Source organism: Bactrocera tryoni, unplaced genomic scaffold, assembly GCF_016617805.1.
Source record: "Bactrocera tryoni isolate S06 unplaced genomic scaffold, CSIRO_BtryS06_freeze2 scaffold_25, whole genome shotgun sequence".
Taxonomy (NCBI): Eukaryota; Metazoa; Arthropoda; class Insecta; order Diptera; family Tephritidae; genus Bactrocera; species Bactrocera tryoni.
This window is the reverse complement of record NW_024395977.1, coordinates 10,057,296-10,075,408: the sequence shown is the minus strand read 5'-3', so window position 1 is coordinate 10,075,408 and position 18,113 is coordinate 10,057,296. Positions and strand designations below refer to the sequence as shown.

Here is an 18,113-nt window from a genome sequence, read left to right as displayed (position 1 = left end):
GCGAAATCGTTTGAAATCGCACGACCAACCCAAACACGATCCAACTAACACAACCAACTTGACAAAATATCAAAAATTTTGATGTTCATCCAACCAGTTGATACAACTCATACAACTGCCCCATACACGTAGCAATCAGTTGTTCAACTCGTTGAAGTCGATACAATAATTGGTACGTGTATGCCTTGCTTAATTCATATTGATAAATTTTTTTATCGTTATAAAGCAAGGCATACACGTACCAATTATTATATCAACTTCAACGAGTTGAACAACTGATTGCTACGTGTATGGGGCAGTTGTATGAGTTGTATCAACTGGTTGGATGAACATCAAAATTTTTTGATATTTTGTCAAGTTGGTTGTGTTAGTTGGATCGTGTTTGGGTTGGTCGTGCGATTTCAAACGATTTCGCCATTTTATTTCGGCTGTCAAACAGAGCGCGTCTACGGAGAAAATAAAAAATAAAAATGAGTGAATGCGATCGCCAACTCCGCGAATTTATCGAAGTTGATAAAGCCATGCTGGAGCTGTGGAACAGCAAACTGGACTGCTACAAAAACAAAAATGTACGCCGTAAAAGTTATCAGAAACTTTTGATAGAATTTAAAAAAATAAAAAACGATGCATCAATAGACGATATGAAAAAAAAGTTGACAAATATGCGTACTTGCTATCGCCGGGAGCTCAAAAAAACGTTACAAAGTGAATCATCTGGTGCAGGAGTTGATGATTTATACATTTCACCTCTGTGGTATTTCGAGGAGCTCGACTTTTTGCGAGACCTGGAAATACCTGTCTGGTGTAACATCCATCAGTTCGGATGAAGAGGAAGAAGCGTCCGTTCCCGTGGTATGTTGAAAAAACATTTAAAAGTTTTATTGTTTTTATTTATGATATTATGTTTTTTTACACAGCAATCTTTGAAGAAATTTAAAAAAGGGGCTACCGAAAGAACGGAGTTTCTAAAGAATGCAACCGAGCATTTGGAGACATCCAAAAAACAAATGGATGAAGCGGAAATTTATGCAAATGCATGGGCTTGCATGTACAGGCAAATGAAACCGGAGCAGCAACGTTTTGCAAAGCAAGCAGTAGACGAAGTGATGCTGTTGGGCCGATTTGGAAAATTATGTTTCAATTATCTGCACAGTCCTTCAAGCTCACCAAATTTAAGTAGTCCGCATGTATCACGAACCAGCTCGCCTTTTTTAAGTAATGACTCCCCACTTTATATTTCAACATCTTCTGTAAGTCCAACTGAATCAACATCACGCTTTTCACATTTTACTTCTTTGCCAACTGGAAGCCCCATACAAGCAACAACACATTCGCAACGTTTAACTTCTGTGCCCATACAAGCAACATCACTTTCGCAACGTTTTACTCCTGCGCCAGCTATAAGCCCCATACAAGCTCCATCACATTCGCAACGTTTTACTTCTGTGACCATACAAGCTCCATCACATTCGCCACGTTTTATTTCTGTGCCAACTGGAAGTCCTGTAGAATCAACATCACAAACAATTGAAATAACTCCAGAGTTACATTTTGCAGATGAAAACGAAAGTCAATACACAAGTGTTTTTGATTTGTTGAATGACTCCCAATATCAATAAATAAAAACATATTAAGATAGAGTACATACATATATTTTATTTTATATTTCTCACTTTTTGTTTAAATTATTTTTTTACTTCATTTTTTATGTTTTAGTTATAAGAGAATGAATATAAGTTTTATTTAAAGAACACAACCAATTTAACACTATTTTATACATATGTAAATAAAAGGAATTAAAGAGATTTCAGTTTTTTGATAATTTCACAATATTTCAACCTTATTGTTTGGCCTCATTAGATGCATTTCTAGACAGCGTTGGTTCCATTTCTGACAGCTGAATATTTTCACATTCAAATCGATTTGAGTTTGACTGGCACCGTAAGTAGTTGTGTAAGTAGCAACAGGCAAGAACAACTGTAGTAACTTTTCAGGACATAAATTTATTGTCGTTTGAAGAAGTCGAAAACGCGATGCCAAAATACCAAAGCGTTTTCAACTTTAACCCGTGCTGAGCTCAGAGTTTCGTTAAACAGCATTTCATTCTCTGTCAAATTGTTGTGACCAAATGGTTTTAAAACATTTTTCCTCAAAGCGAAAGCCGCATCCGACACAAACACAAAAGGGAGTGAATCTTCGTCTGCAAGCACTGCTTGTGGTTCCGGTAAATTTAAACTTCCACTTTCCAACTTTTTGAAAAATTTCGAATTTCCGAAAACGCCTCCATCGGAAATTCGTCCATTTGCACCTACATCTACCATTAAAAGTTGGAGTTGCTGTCAACAATTGCCAACAAGACAATACTGAATGTCTTTTTATAATTGAAATAAAATGAACCGGAGTTAGAAGGACGTGAAATATTTATATGCTTTCCATCGAGCGCGCCTAGACAGTTGGGAAACATCGACTTCTCATAAAATTGATCAGCTACAGCCATCCATTGCTCGGTGTTTTAGGAAACTAAAAATATATTTTGTGTTAAATAAAATGTATAACTCGGATATTCTTTATATACCACCTTAATTGAGTCTTTTAGAACTTTTATAATAGCCTTGCACGTCTCAATTACAATTTTACCAATCGCTTGCGCAGATATTGCTGTTGAAAATTTTAGGTCTTCAAATGAGTTTCCCGTAGCCAAAAATCGTAAAGTTATTGCCAAACGATTCTCTGCACTAATTGCTTCTCGCATTATTGTGTCTTTCTTTTTCAATAAAAACTTTCACTTTCAAGAGAAGATCATAAAACACTTCATCGCTCATGCGCATGTAATTCTTGTAGTCCTTTGGCTCGGTTTCTCTCAGCGTCTTCAAAAGCTTGTTATTTGAAAATTCATTTTTATTTTGCAACCACATTTTACACCATTTTCTTTTTTTCCGAATTCTTTTTTGCTCCTGTTCTTCTTCTTCCGCTAAAACTTCATTTATAATAATTAAAGCAATAACTTCCGAACTCATGTTTACGCTACGAATTGAATATTCAAAATGAAGTTGGCCTCAAAATTGTATTAAAAGTTGTGTCGTGTGTGGCGACAAGGGCAATTTCTAGCTCAACTCAATCAACCAACTAATTGGTGCGTGTATGCCTTGTATTACGATGAAAACAAGAATGATAGAATACAAGATTACGACACTAATTTACAGTTAGTTTTTTCGGTTTAGCTCTTGACAATTCTTACAAAAACAAATACATTGTTCAACAATTTCGTGACGTAACAGTTTTGCGTTGAGAAGAACAAGCATAGAAATGCATACAAATTGTAAACAGAAAAGTAAACACTTTTTGAAATTCCCAAAATAATATTAATTCATTCGTCTTTGCAGGAAAAATTTCAGTGGAATGTTTAGAATATTGTTGCGAGAAAATATGTATATAATTCGTTTTAGGCACATCCACAATAAATAGAGTAGCATGTGTGGAAATTTTTCAAATGAAGAAAACCAGTGTAAGTGTACTGTTGTATTTATTTAAATTTCTAAGCATAAATATATTAATTTTTTAAAATGAAATGTGCAGTGGCTTGTTGTAATAATTATTATGCAATTAAAGGATCGAAAACGATTTTTTTCAGTTTTCCGGCCGTTATAAAAGTTGCCAAAAATGGGTGTTATTTTGCAAAAGAAATTATATATTTAATACTAAATTTATAATTTCACAATTCTTTTATCATAATTTGATACATCTGATACATCTGAACTTATAATATATGTATATATTTATATACAACACAAGAAACGTCTTCTCCATTTGAATCACAACTTAATAGGCAATTTTATTATCAATAGGCCGATATATTTCTTTAGAAATCTTTTCTTCCTCTTCTTCTTAATTGGCGTAGAAACCGCTTAAGCGATTATAGCCGAGTTAACAACAGCGCGCCAGTCGTTTCTTCTTTTCGCTACGTGGCGCCAATTGGATATTCCAAGCGAAGCCAGGTCCTTCTCCACTTGGTCCTTCCAACGGGTGGAGGTCTTCCTCTTCCTCTGCTTCCCGGCGGGTACTGCGTCGAATATTTTCAGAGCTGGAGTGTTTTCGTCCATCCGGACAACATGACCTAGCCAGCGTAGCCGCTGTCTTCTAATTCGCTGAACTATGTCGATGTCGTCGTATATCTCGTACAGCTCATCGTTCCAACGAATGCGGTATTCGCCGTGGCTAACGCGCAAAGGACCATAAATCTTTCGCAGAACTTTTCTCTCGAAAACTCGCAACGTCGACTCATCCGTTGTTGACATCGTCCAAGACTCTGCACCATACAGCAGGACGGGAATTATGAGTGACTTATAGAGTTTGGTTTTTGTTTGTCGAGAGAGGACTTTGCTTCTCAATTTCCTACTCAGTCCGAAGTAGCACCTGTTGGCAAGAGTTATCCTGCGTTGGATTTCTAGGCTGACATTGTTGGTGGTGTTTACGCTGGTTCCAAGATAGACGAAATTATCTACGACTTCAAAGTTATGACTGTCAACAGTGACGTGAGAGCCAAGTCGCGAATGCGACGACTGTTTGTTTGATGACAGGAGATATTTCGTCTTGCCCCCGTTCACTGCCAGACCCATTTTCTGTGCTTCCTTGTCCAGCCTGGAGAAAGCAGAACTAACGGCGCGGGTGTTGAGGCCGATGATATCAATATCATCGGCATACGCCAACAGCTGTACACTCTTATAGAAGATGGTACCTTCTCTATTTAGTTCTGCGGCTCGAACTATTTTCTCCAAAAGCAGGTTGAAAAAGTCGCACGATAGGGAATCGCCTTGTCTGAAACCTCGTTTGGTATCGAACGGCTCGGAGAGGTCCTTCCCGATCCTGACGGAGCTTTTGGTGTTACTCAACGTCAGTTTGCACAGCCGTATTAGTTTTGCGGGGATACCAAATTCAGACATCGCGGCATAGAGGCAGCTCCTTTTCGTGCTATCGAAAGCAGCTTTGAAATCGACGAAGAGGTGGTGTGTGTCGATTCTCCTTTCACGGGTCTTTTCCAAGATTTGGCGCATGATGAATATCTGGTCGGTTGTTGATTTGTCAGGTCTAAAGCCACACTGATAAGGTCCAATCAGTTTGTTGACGGTGGGCTTTAATCTTTCACACAAGACGCTCGATAGAACCTTATATGCGATGTTGAGGAGGCTAATCCCACGGTAGTTGGCGCAGATTGTGGGGTCTCCTTTTTTATGGATTGGGCATAGCACACTTAAGTTCCAATCGTTGGGCATGCTTTCGTCCGATCATATTTTACGAAGAAGCTGATGCATGCACCTTATCAGTTCTTCGCCGCCTTGTTTGAATAGCTCGGCCGGCAATCCGTGGGCCCCTGCCGCTTTGTTGTTCTTCAGGCGGGCAATTGCTATTCGAACTTCTTCATGGTCGGGTAATGGAACGTCTGCTCTATCGTCATCGATTGGGGAATCGGGTTCTCCTTCTCCTGGTGTTGTGCGTTCACTGCCATTCAGCAGGCTGGAGAAGTGTTCCTCCATAATTTAAGTATGCTCTGGGCATCAGTGACTAGATCACCTTTGGGGTTCTACAGGAATACATGCTCCGGTCTTGAAACCTTCCGTAAGCCGCCGCATTTTTTCGTAGAATTTTCGAGCATTACCCCTGTCGGCCAGCTTATCAAGCTCTTCGTACTCACGCATTTCAGCCTCTTTCTTCTTCTGTCTACAAATGCGTCTCGCTTCCCTCTTCAACTCTCGGTATCTATCCCATCCCGCACGTGTAGTGGTCGATCGTAACGTTACGAGGTAGGCAGCCTGTTTTCTCTCCGCTGCGACACGGCACTCCTCGTCGTACCAGCTGTTCTTTTGCACTTTCCGAAAACCAATGGTTTCGGTTGCAGCTGTACGTAAGGAGTTTGAAATGCCGTCACACAGTTCCCTTATACCGAGTTGTTGACGAGTGCTCACATGATCGATCTGGTTGGTAGTTTTTCGATCCGGAGACAGCCAGGTAGCTTGATGAATCTTCTAATGCTGGAATCTAGTACTACAGGTAACCATATTTCGGGCCCCGGCGAAGTCAATCAGCCTCAACCGATTTGGGAATGTTTCGTCGTGGAGGCTGAATTTACCGACCGTAGTGCCAAATATACCTTCTTTGCCCACCCTGGCGTTTAAGTCGCCAAGCACGATTTTGACATCGTGGCGGGTTCAGCTCTCATAAGCGCGCTCCAAGCGCTCATAGAAGGCATCTTTGGTCACATCGTCCTTCTCTTCCGTCGGGGCGTGGGCGCAAATCAGCGATATGTTGAAGAACCTCGCCTTGATGCGGATTGTGGCTAGACGTTCATTCACCGCAGTGAATGATAGTACTCGGCGACGGAGTCTCTCTCCCACCACGAATCCTACACCAGACTTGCGCTCCTTTACATGGCCACTGTAGTAAATGTCACAAGGACCTAGTCGTCTCTGTCCTTGTCCCGTCCATCACATTTCTTGGACGGCTTTGATGTCAGCCTTTGTCTTTACGAGGACATCAACCAGCTGGGCAGCGGCACCTTCCCAATTAAGGGACCGGACATTCCAGGTGCATGCCCTCAATTCGTAGTCCTTATTTCGTTTGCCATGGTCGTCATCAAAAGGGGGTCTCTCATCCGAGGCTGGTTGTAGCTCTTCACTGGTGGTGTTTTTACGTGGCGGGTCCCAAACCCAGCGTGCACAACCCTTGTAGGGAAATGTTTCGCCTTCTCACTTTAGCTCACCTTCGAACGGATGTTCTTAGGCTACCCAGAGGATACTTGGTCAAAGACCGGAAGTAGTGAGCTGCTTGAGCCATGTGTAAAAGAATCGTTTCTAGCCACTCCCAAGTGAATGGCGATCAGAGAACTTTCCTCACTTGCGTGAACTTCTACACATGACTCCATCCTCCACACATGACTCCATCCTCCAATCTTTTCACTCAACAATATTCAATCGCTTCACTAAAACTTTTCATTAAAATCGAAAGAATTAATAATATTTTGCGAATTTACAAAAGTGTTTACTTTTCTATTTACAATTTGCAAGCCATTTGACAGTTTTTCACTCTTGTTCTTCTCAACACGGAACTAGGACGTTTCGTAATGGCGGTCGTCGTAATCTTGTATTCTATCATTCTTGGATGGAAATGTTTTATTTGTGCCATAAAACTCATTGTGGGGCAGTGTCAGTGGCACTACTTTTATATGTATATAAACGGAAATCGGGTCTGCTTTAGTATACCGTCCGAGGATTTTGGGAATCAAATGGGTATGGTCGGATAGAGGAGACTCTCCAGATCACGAATATATTATTTTTTTGATAGGTTGTTGATTCTTGTATTTGGGGTATAATCTGTTCACTTTATTTCATTTAGTTATTGTAAAAATGATGTCGATAAGGCAACACTGATTATTTGTAAGTTTGTAATTCATTTGTTATTCTTAAATAATCATAATTCAACAATAATTTAAATGTATATTAAAAGCTATTTTTGCACTATATTATATAAAATAAATGTGTACAAATGAATTAGTGAAGTGTTAGTGGATATAAAAGTGAAAAATTAATTTTATATATCGAAAATATGTAATTAAAATATTGCAAATTTTCAACTTTAAACGCGAATATCTCGAAAACTATAAGCTTCCTGCGGCTATAACTAAATCTTTAGATAATTTGTAGTAAAGTTACGCTAGTAAAAATTTTAAAGTAGTGTAACGAACATGGATACGAGAACTAAAATAGAAAAGACGATATATTGTTAGAATTAACTAGTCAGCGTAGTTGCCGGAATGTTCGAGTGGCGAAGTTTTGTTAACGATCTAGTACTCATATAAGGGCTGCCGGACTGTGCAACAGACACAGTCTTAGTTAAAGTGCTGCCGTAATAAGAGCAAATGATATATAAATAAAAAGTTGTTATTTCGGATAATGAGTAGAAATCATTAAGTTGTTGAAATTAGAAATAAGGATACGTGTATAGCTACTTAAATGCGATTTTTATTTATCAATCCAGCAATCGAACTCAAGAATGAATTACATTAGGGGTATTCAGACCAACCTTGTGAATTCGTTAGTCGTTATTCGGTAGTTTTTTACATGTACTTTTTTTGTAAAATTAACAGACTATCGTTCTACCGAGTAACGAACTATCCATCTGGTAAGCTTGATAATTGTTTCGTAACTCGCAAGAATGATAGAAACAAGATTGCGCATTGACGAGTTCAAATTTTGCTCGTTCTGCGCATCTACGTCACGGTGGACCAACGTAAAATCAGCTGATTTTCAGTTGTTTGTTTTTCTTTGCAATAAGAAGCAATTTTGTATTGCATTCATACAAAAACATGAATGTCATCAAAAGTTAACATTAATATAAGTGCATATTAATAAAAGATATCAATATAAGTGAATATTTTATAGTGAACATTTACCTATGTACATATTCATTTAATTGAATTTTCATTGTATTATTTAATTTTGTCTTTTTGCTGCGTTTGTTTCAACCATATACATTTATGCAAATAAAAAGATTGAATATTTTGTGACCAAGTATAAACTTATTGTCATATTTTGCTATACATATGTTCAATTAAATTTTTATTTAAGGAACGAATCCTAAAATACATTCTAGCTCTGAAAAACAATTATTTTACTTTCGAGCTACAATTTACAAAATTACTTAAATCTAAGTGCTTCTGGACGTAATTTGTACATACATACATACATGCAAATCAGTACCATTTACATCGTCAAATACTGCTTGCAAGGCTCTCATATGCTCCATCAACATATCTGTTGGTTTTAAGAGTCCTCCTTCAGAAAGGTGATCCACCCAAGTATAAGACGAACAATTTTCTCGTCTTTCTCATCGATGACCTCCTCTCCTGCAGTTTGAAGTGCCTCTCCAACCTCGTCTTCTTGAATTACTTCAACAGGGGCGGTATTCTTCAACATTGTTGTTAACATCTCTTTTTGGAACGAGACTCCATCCTTTTCTGCCGTTCATTAGCCTCTGCAGGAGCAGTGGTTATCGTTGGAAAAGCGCTTGGTAGCAACTTAGTTGGATTCCGCGAACTTGAACCTGCAAGAGTGTTTGGTTATAAAAGTAAAATTACTTACAAAAATGAATCCATTGTTTTACTATTGTTTTATTTTTAGGGAAATGGAAAAAAACCCATTTCGTAGCACAATTTTTACCATTATTATTATTGCACCCGAACACTGTGCAACGCATTTTAAAAATATAAAATTTCACAATTTATACAACACGTGAAAACACAATCGAATTCACTTTCAAAAGCGCGGGCGAATAAAAAGTCAACCGTGACGTCAGCTGACTGAAAGCAAACATGCGCATTGCGTAATCTCTTTCTCTATCATTCTTGCGTTACTCGGTAATATCACATCAGCTTTTCTCCTGCTCCTCTGTACATAAATTTAAAGTACTTACCAGTAATAAATTTGATCTGCTCCACATAATTTTCAATTCAATGACTGACAATTTTTGATTTTGCACTTTGTTGAGGCATTTTTACTCTTTAATAAAATTGAATCAGCTGTTTCGGAATAAAATTTATCAGAATACAGAGGTAGAAAAAAAATTATGTTCACAGGTAAGCCTTTTAACGAAGTATCAACTAACGAATTACCAAATTAACAGGCTTCGGCCTGAATACCCCTAATGTAAACTATTTATCGAGAAATTTGTTACAGCATATTCATACAATTTTGTAAGTTAAGTAGTTTTTGACAAAAAATCTCAAATGATACATTTTTTTATGCGACTTTTTATTTATTTTGCGGAAATTTGTGAAACTACTGTCAAAATCTGGCGAACGTTTTGTGATCCGCGAGTTATTGCATTAAATTTTTTAAATAATAAAAAAAGAAACCAGTAGCAATTTGAGATGATGGTAAGTTTGTTGGAGAGAAAGCCTCACCTAACCAGAGAAATGAGACCGTTTGGATTCACAAAAACAATTGGATGGAGAGTGGGAAGGTATTGCGACTGAGTTGAATAATAACGGCCCTCCAATCCGTAATGGCAGCTAATGGAATAGGGTAGGAATAAACAATTATCATTTCATATGTGTACATATGTATGCAGATAATTATATCCGTATTGATTTGTGGATTAAATACGATTGCTTGGATTACAAAATAAAATTAGAAAAAAGAATACTGGTGGAGGACCGTTAATATTACGATTCTTTTGGCGCCGCGATTTGATAGTACGGGTGAATAGAGGTCTCCTCAGACTTATAGTTTTTGAGATATTTGTATTTAAAGTTCAAAAATTTTTAAAAGCAATGCTCGTTATTTCACTAAGTTAACCCAATTTTCACACATTTTTAATTAAAATATTTTTAATTACAGAGTACACATTGAAATATACCCAAAATTTACACTTATTGTGTATTTTTTAAGAAAAAAAATATACTTTAAAAACTACTTTGCACATTCACACTTTCAAGAGATTTGTGTGATTACTTTTATAAAAAATAGCGGTGTTGCCACACTTTGTGTCCTGAAAACTAATCAACAATTTTTCTGTTTAATTTTTTAATCTTGAGGACCTCCTCTTTCCGTCCATACCCTCAAGTCCCGGGGCCAAAAGAATCATCACCGTGCCGGAGAGCCTTACTCTCAACGTAGTTTAATGCCTTTAGAGTAAACCGCGGATGAGTTGCTCAGCTTGCAGCATGCGTTGAATCCAAGTGGAGCAAGGTTTGCAACCACTGTCGCTGAAAATTTAGATGAAATGAGCACATATGCGGAAAGTGACGAGGTGCGGCCCTGACAAGCATCTATAACCAGAGTGGATGAGCACGAAAATTTGAGTAAGAAAGCTTTGGAAAATTAAGCGCACACGCAAACCTTGTCGGTACCTTACAAAAACAATTATTTCAGTGGGAACAACTGAAATGGCAAAGTATACGAGGAAAATATTTGAGTTAAAATAAAGAAAAATTGGTCATGTATAAAATAAAAACTTGAAAGGCCAATGAAAGTTTCTTCATCAGGATAATTAACGTTATATTGCTTACAAATATTGAGTAACGCAGAGCATATATACTGTATATGTATGTACATTAACCGTACGATTCTGTACTGTGATACAGTCTCAAATCTCTAAATTTGAGATTTTAAGTTAGAGACAATTTTTGAGACTTGAGACGATTTTGCTATTCTGCAAGTGACAATCACAAAATCTATTACATTTCATTATTCAGAGATCTTTTTACACTTGAATGAAAATAAATATGTCTGTACAAATGAGCATCCTCCCCAAGGCATCCACACACACACCACACGATCACACCACATCAACTTCACAACATTGACACGCACCTTCATCATACCCACGTCACAAACCACCAAAGCTTACATTCCTCCCTACACACCAACCAACCACATCACACCAGCTGATTCCACACACAAAAGAAAAGAAAAGGGGACCAAAAGGACAACTGCAACTCACTTCGCTTTCGACTTTAACCGCGACTTGCACGCGTGGGCAAATACCTCGAACGAGCGTTTTCTTCAATATCCAGTTTTTCGCAAGTTAAATCGCCAGTTTTTTCGGCAGTTAAATCTACGGTTTTCCGGCAATCAATATCATTAATTAACAAATAAAACATTAATCAAAAGTGCGTGCAAACTAAAACTAAATAAAATTCGGGCGCGAACTTAAAAATAAATAATTAAAATACGGGCGCGAACTCATAATAAACAAATAAACAAAAAAGCCAAAACACAAATTAAACAAAAAAAATCAAGAACCATCAACGCAACAAAGCGGAACGCCAGCGTTTGGAAGGAATTCCCACCTAAAGAAGCTAGGACAGGAAGCACACCTCTTTTATATACATATATATTCTCTACCCAAACTCCTTGAGGAAAACCAGAGTGAGTGCATCAATTCCACTTTTGATTTCATTAATTATATGTATGTACAAACGGTCAATATAAAAGAACCGAAAGAAATTAAACCCGGTTTATAAAAACGGTTTGTAAAAATTCTAAATCGGCGGCAAATTTAAGTACCGGTAGAATCCAATACGGTACATAATATATATGTATATATGTATCCACAGTATATATATATATATAAATATATTTAACTAAACAAATAATTATTCCTTGCTTTTTAAACTTACCTTCATGTATACAATACACACAATTCCCACAGAAAAAAAATTCAATATTTTCAAATTATTCTGGCAATACCGCTTCAGTTCATTAACTATGAGAGGGACACTTGCCAATTATACGAACAATACCTCTTCAGTTTATTAAGCTGTGAGAGGAATTGCTTCCAAAAAGTAAGCAAAAATCGCAAGAAGAATACAGCATAAAAGGGAATAAGTACAAACATACATATATACATATCCTCAAGCGGATTATATACATTATATAACTAAAATTGATACATATACATATACATATATATTATACATTAGCGATTTTGCGCATATTTCTGAGCGCGAGTACACAACCGCGAATTGTTTCTACATACTGCCTTATATTCACACATGCGTGTATACCTATAAACATAGGATACAAGTAATAAAGAGATATTGAGAAAATAAACAAACGGTGCGAACGGTGAAATATCTTTGGTGCGGAAAATCCAACAAAATTGGTTGAGATAACTAAATCTTTCAAACTAATACTTCCCTTTGTACATACATACATACACATCTTGAAAGTCCAATTTTGGCGATTTCCGAGCAGTTTCTTGTTCCTTGTCAAACAAGAACAAGCATAATTGCACATATTTATTTAACGCATACTATATGCACATAAACTCCATACGTATGTACAAAGGGTATTGACCTAGTATTCAGTGCGCGCTGATACATGGGCGTACGGATAAAACCGTAAAAATATTAAAAAAAAAAAAAAAGTAATACAAACGCGAGCAATAAAAGCGATAAACGCATTTTTAAATCCTTTTACTGAAATAACAGCTCTTATTTATTGAAAAGAGCTTTTGGTCACATACATATATATTTTACTATTTCAATTGTGCGGAAACAACAACTCTTATTTGTTAAAAAGAGTTTCGGTACCAGATTCTCTATTATAATAAAATATACATACATATATATTTTATTAATTCAAATTTTCTGAATGAGCACAGATTCTAAAGAATCTAAAGCAGAATTCTTAAGAATTCCAGAAATGATTACGGATAACAAAAGTCCATGTACACCTGCAGAAGCTACACGCTCGAAGCAAGGTGCTACAAAGCAAAAAAGGGGGAAGGACATTTCGTATATTAAATTCATTTCTGAGAGTGATAGCTTAATTAAATACTGCAAATCGAGTGCATCTTCACCGATTCAGGACAACTCTGAATCGGTACTAGAAATAAAAAATAAATCTATTGACAATTTTTGGACACGCCTCCAAGCTGCATACGACGCAATAGTAGAAACTGATGATTCAGATCTACCAGAAAATTTTAAATCTTCGGCTTACGCCAAATACGAAAATTGCTTAGACCGCTATGAAGACACAAAAGCAATAATCTCAGATCAATTAAAACTTATGAAGGCAATTGCACCTACTCCCCACAGTAGAGTAGAGTTACCACAATTGCAAGCCCAAGAGGCAAGTTCAGGCATTTATCTCAAAGTGCCAGCGTGTGATACGGAAATATTTCATGGAGGTTATGAACAATGGCCGTCCTTCCGGGACATGTTTACAGCCGTGTACATAAACCATCCAAAATTATCACAAGCGCAAAAATTGTATCACCTCCGATACAAAACTAAAGGTCAAGCAGGCGTAATAGTCAAGCAGTTCGCATTGAATGACGATAATTTTAATTTAGCTTGGGAAGCTTTAAGACAAAGATACGAAAATGAAAGAATCTTAGTTGACAAGCAAGTAACGATACTTATGAACTTGCCTAAAATTCAAAGAGAAACCAGTGAAGAATTCATGAAACTAGAATCCACTGTTTCAAATTGTTTGTCGGTTCTATCGACACAAAATATTCCCACTCACAATTGGGATCCTATTCTGGTAAACATATGTACCGCCGCATTACCAGAAAAATCGGTACTTTTGTGGGAGCAATCGCTCTCATCAAGAAGAAAATGCTCAACGTGGCAGCAGATGAAAGATTTCTTAACTTCCCAATACGAAATTGCGGAAAGGGTAGACAAAAAAGTAGACAGAACTAAAAACGTTCAACAAGACCTAAATCGGAGCTTCAATAAACCCCAAGCCGGAAGCAACAATCATTTAAACAGAAGCTTTTTCAAAACACAATCGTTCACATCTGAACAAAATAAATTCACGTCATGCGAACTATGTTCTGGAGGGCATAAGTTAAAAGCTTGCGAGAAATTTAAAAAATTGAATGTCAATGAAAGGAACAACTTTGTCAGGTCAAAAAGACTCTGTACAAACTGCTTGTCCCACTCACACATTCTTAATACTTGCGAAAGCAAATTTAATTGCGTATATTGCCACAAAAGGCATCATTCTATGTTACATCTCAATAACTTTCCCAACACATCTCATAGCAGCGCTTTTTCAAAAAAAGCCACGGGTTTAGTTGCAACAGCAACTCCCGAAACAAAACCTCAAGAAAATTGCCAAGAAACACCAAGTTGTTCAAAGGCATTAAAAACTCAAACGCTACACAGCGAAAATCATAGTAGAGTACTACTACCCACAGCAGTTGTCTCCATCGAACATCGAGGAGAACTGTTCAAACTAAGAGCCCTAATAGACCAAGGATCGCAACGATCATTCATAGCGTCTAGGGCACAAAATAGGCTAAAACTGCCAACAAAACATGCCAACTATGAAATTACGGGAATGGGCGGACGAGTAGTACAAAACTCAAGTAAAATCTGCCCCATTACCCTAATTTCCCCCAAAGCGGATAAGCGCATTCAAGCAAATGCTATTGTCTTACCGAAACTAACAAACATGCTTCCAAGCTATCAAATAAATAGCAAGCATTGGGATAAAATTTCACACCTGACACTGGCAGATCCCAACTGCAACACGCCAGCTCAGATAGACATCCTAATAGGCAGCGACCTTATACCGCAAATCATATTAGAAGGTGTTGAAAAAATTTCGGAAACACTACTGGCGCAAAATACCATTTTCGGATGGGTCCTAAGTGGACTAGTTGCGGAACCAGTCACAGCCATGACAACTCAAGTTGAGGAAATCTCGAACGAGTACCTCAATTCACAATTGAGAAAATTTTGGGAGGTAGAAGAACTCCCCCCCATTCCAATTACAACACCTGAAGATCAGTATTGTGAAGACTTTTACAAAGCCACAACTACTCGATCAGATAATGGTCGGTATGTCGTACGACTACCAATAAAACAACAATTTCCAGACACACTCGCCTTAGGTCACTCTCGGACCTCTGCAATACAGCAGTTTCTAAGTATGGAGAAAAACCTTCTTAAAAAAGGTGAGCTTAAACAAGTTTATGATGGGGTCGTGGAAGAATACCTTCAGTTAGATCACATGGAGGAAGTAAGCCCATGTGAAAAAATCATAAGAGGCAAATATTACTCTTTCTACTTGCCACATCATGCAGTAGTAAAGCCGGAGAAGAAAACAACAAAAGTTCGAGTTGTCTTCAATGCATCACGATCCACGAGCTCGGGTAATTCCCTAAATGATATTCTATTTACGGGACCCACACTCCAACCAGATTTAATGCTCCTCATATTGAACTGGCGTATATACAAATACGTATTCAATGGGGATGTCGAAAAGATGTATCGACAAATACTGGTTCATAAAGATGATCAAGATTTTCAGCGGATTATTTTCCGAAAATCTGCCAATAGTCCATTACGCGACTTTAAATTGAAAACAGTTACCTTTGGCGTAAACTGTGCCCCATATCTAGCCATTCGTACACTACACGAACTGGCAGAAGACACAAAGCCAGAATTTCCACTGGCAACACAAGTCTTAAAAACGCAAACGTATGTAGACGATATCCTGTCTGGAAGCCACAGTCTTCCACAAGCATACGAGACCTTATCACAAGTAATAAATGCCCTCAATACCGCAGGGTTTCCTTTAAAAAAGATTACAGCCAATCACCCAAATATTTTAAAAAATATTCCTAAAGATCATTTGTTGGATACTAATTTCCTTATATTTGGAAAGGAAAGTACAACAAAAACACTAGGCATCCAATGGAATGTGATATCGGACCAGTTTTCATACACGACTGAGTCCATATCCGCATTATCCGCTGTTACAAAACGCCAAATTCTCTCCTCGGTGGCAAAACTTTTTGACCCCGGAGGATGGCTTTCGCCAATTATGATACAAGCGAAAATCCTGATCCAAGAATTATGGCTAGACGGAACCGACTGGGACGAACAAGTGAAACCTCTTCGCTTAGAAAAATGATCCCAGTTCGCTAATAATTTGAACGACATCTCGCAGATACAAATTCCACGGGGGTAAACTATTCCCCAGAATACAAAGTGGAACTACACTGCTTCTGCGACGCCTCTGAAAAGGCATATTGTGCCACTATATATATGCGTACACAAAGCGATGTCGCAACAACAAGCCACTTATTAGCGGCAAAAGTAAAAGTTGAGCCTCTAAAAACGCTAAGTCTCCCACGACTTGAACTCTATGGTGCTCTGCTACTAGCAAAGCTAGCTTCAATGGTGCAGACCCACTTAAATATGGCGAAATACAGATTATATTTATGGTCCGATTCCGAGATAGTTCTAGCCTGGTTAGAAAAGCCACCACATGCGTGGAAAACTTACATTTCTAACCGAACATCTGAAATACTTGACCTAGTAGGATCAGTCACATGGCGTCACGTAGCCAGTGCTGACAATCCTGCTGATTTAGGTACAAGAGGATGCAAACCTCTGCATCTCGCCACTTCCACCCTATGGTGGAATGGCCCCCGATGGTTAACAGAATCTCCCGATTCTTGGCCACAATCGCCTATGCGCAACATACTTGCCCCAGAAAGTCGTAAAATCTATACTTATCATGCAACACTGGATGACACTGACGTCCTTGAACGATTCTCATCGTTCCCCCGAGCCCTCCGGGTAGTGGCCTATATGCTCAAGTTTTTAGAGCGGCTTAAACTTAAAGTTAAAGGAGCACCTTATCTCCATTGCGATAAATTGACGCACCAAGACTTACAAAAAGCAAAGGTCGCTCTTATCGCATCAACCCAAACGCGCTACTTCAGCCGCGATATAGAATTACTAAGGGAATCGAAGCCTATCGATAAAAAGAGCTCACTCTTAGTTTTAAACCCATTTCTAGACACGACTGGTCTACTTCGTGCGAATGGTCGGCTTGCTAATTTAAGCCTAACGTACAATGAACGCCACCCTATAATCATACCAGAGAGGTGTCCGTTTGCCACTTTATTTATTAGATATATCCACATTCTAATGCTCCACGGCGAACATCGCCTCATGCAACATATGGTCCGCCAAGAGCTGTACATACCACGACTGAAGCCCCAAATAAAGAAGTGCATTTTCATGTGCAAAATCTGCACTATGCATAAGCAGAAAATGAGATCGCAGATTATGGCAGCACTTCCACCTGAACGCTGCAATTTTGCTCTGCCTTTCACCACTACAGGCGTAGATTTTGCTGGGCCTTTCATGATAAAGGCATCCATGCTAAGGTCTCCTACCCTCATGAAAGGCTATGTGGCTGTTTTTGTTTGTTTCACGACAAAAGCAGTACACCTTGAGCTATGTACGAATCTGACGACGGAGGCTTTTCTTGCGGCTTTTGCTCGTTTCGTCGGACGACGAGGCTTTCCATCAAAAATCATGAGCGATAATGGTAAAACCTTTATTGGAGCTCAAAGAGCTACCGAAAAACAGTTTGTGGACTTCACAAAACAAGTCTCACCGGACATTGTCCAAAAGTATGCTCCCCAAGGTATCAATTGGCAGTTTATCCCCCCAAGCGCCCCTCACATGGGCGGCTTATGGGAGTCAGCTGTAAAAAGCTTCAAATCTCATTTCAAGAAGCTAGCTGGCAACTATAAATTCAATTATGAAGGGTTCACGACACTCTTGACTAGAATTG

At 38.3% G+C, this 18,113-nt stretch overlaps 1 protein-coding gene and 1 pseudogene across 1 annotated transcript; one reads left to right on the top strand and one right to left on the bottom strand.

The window, feature by feature from the left end:
• The first annotated feature begins 570 nt into the window (after positions 1 to 570).
• Positions 571 to 1,649, top strand: LOC120780606 (putative uncharacterized protein DDB_G0290521). The gene is made up of 2 exons (XM_040112864.1): positions 571 to 852; positions 918 to 1,649. The coding sequence occupies exons 1-2, from the start codon at positions 730 to 732 to the stop codon at positions 1,617 to 1,619; spliced, it is 825 nt and encodes a 274-aa protein (XP_039968798.1). The 5' UTR covers positions 571 to 729; the 3' UTR covers positions 1,620 to 1,649.
• Positions 1,650 to 1,824: 175 nt separating this feature from the next.
• LOC120780695 lies at positions 1,825 to 2,501 on the bottom strand (annotated as a pseudogene).
• Positions 2,502 to 18,113: the final 15,612 nt, after the last annotated feature.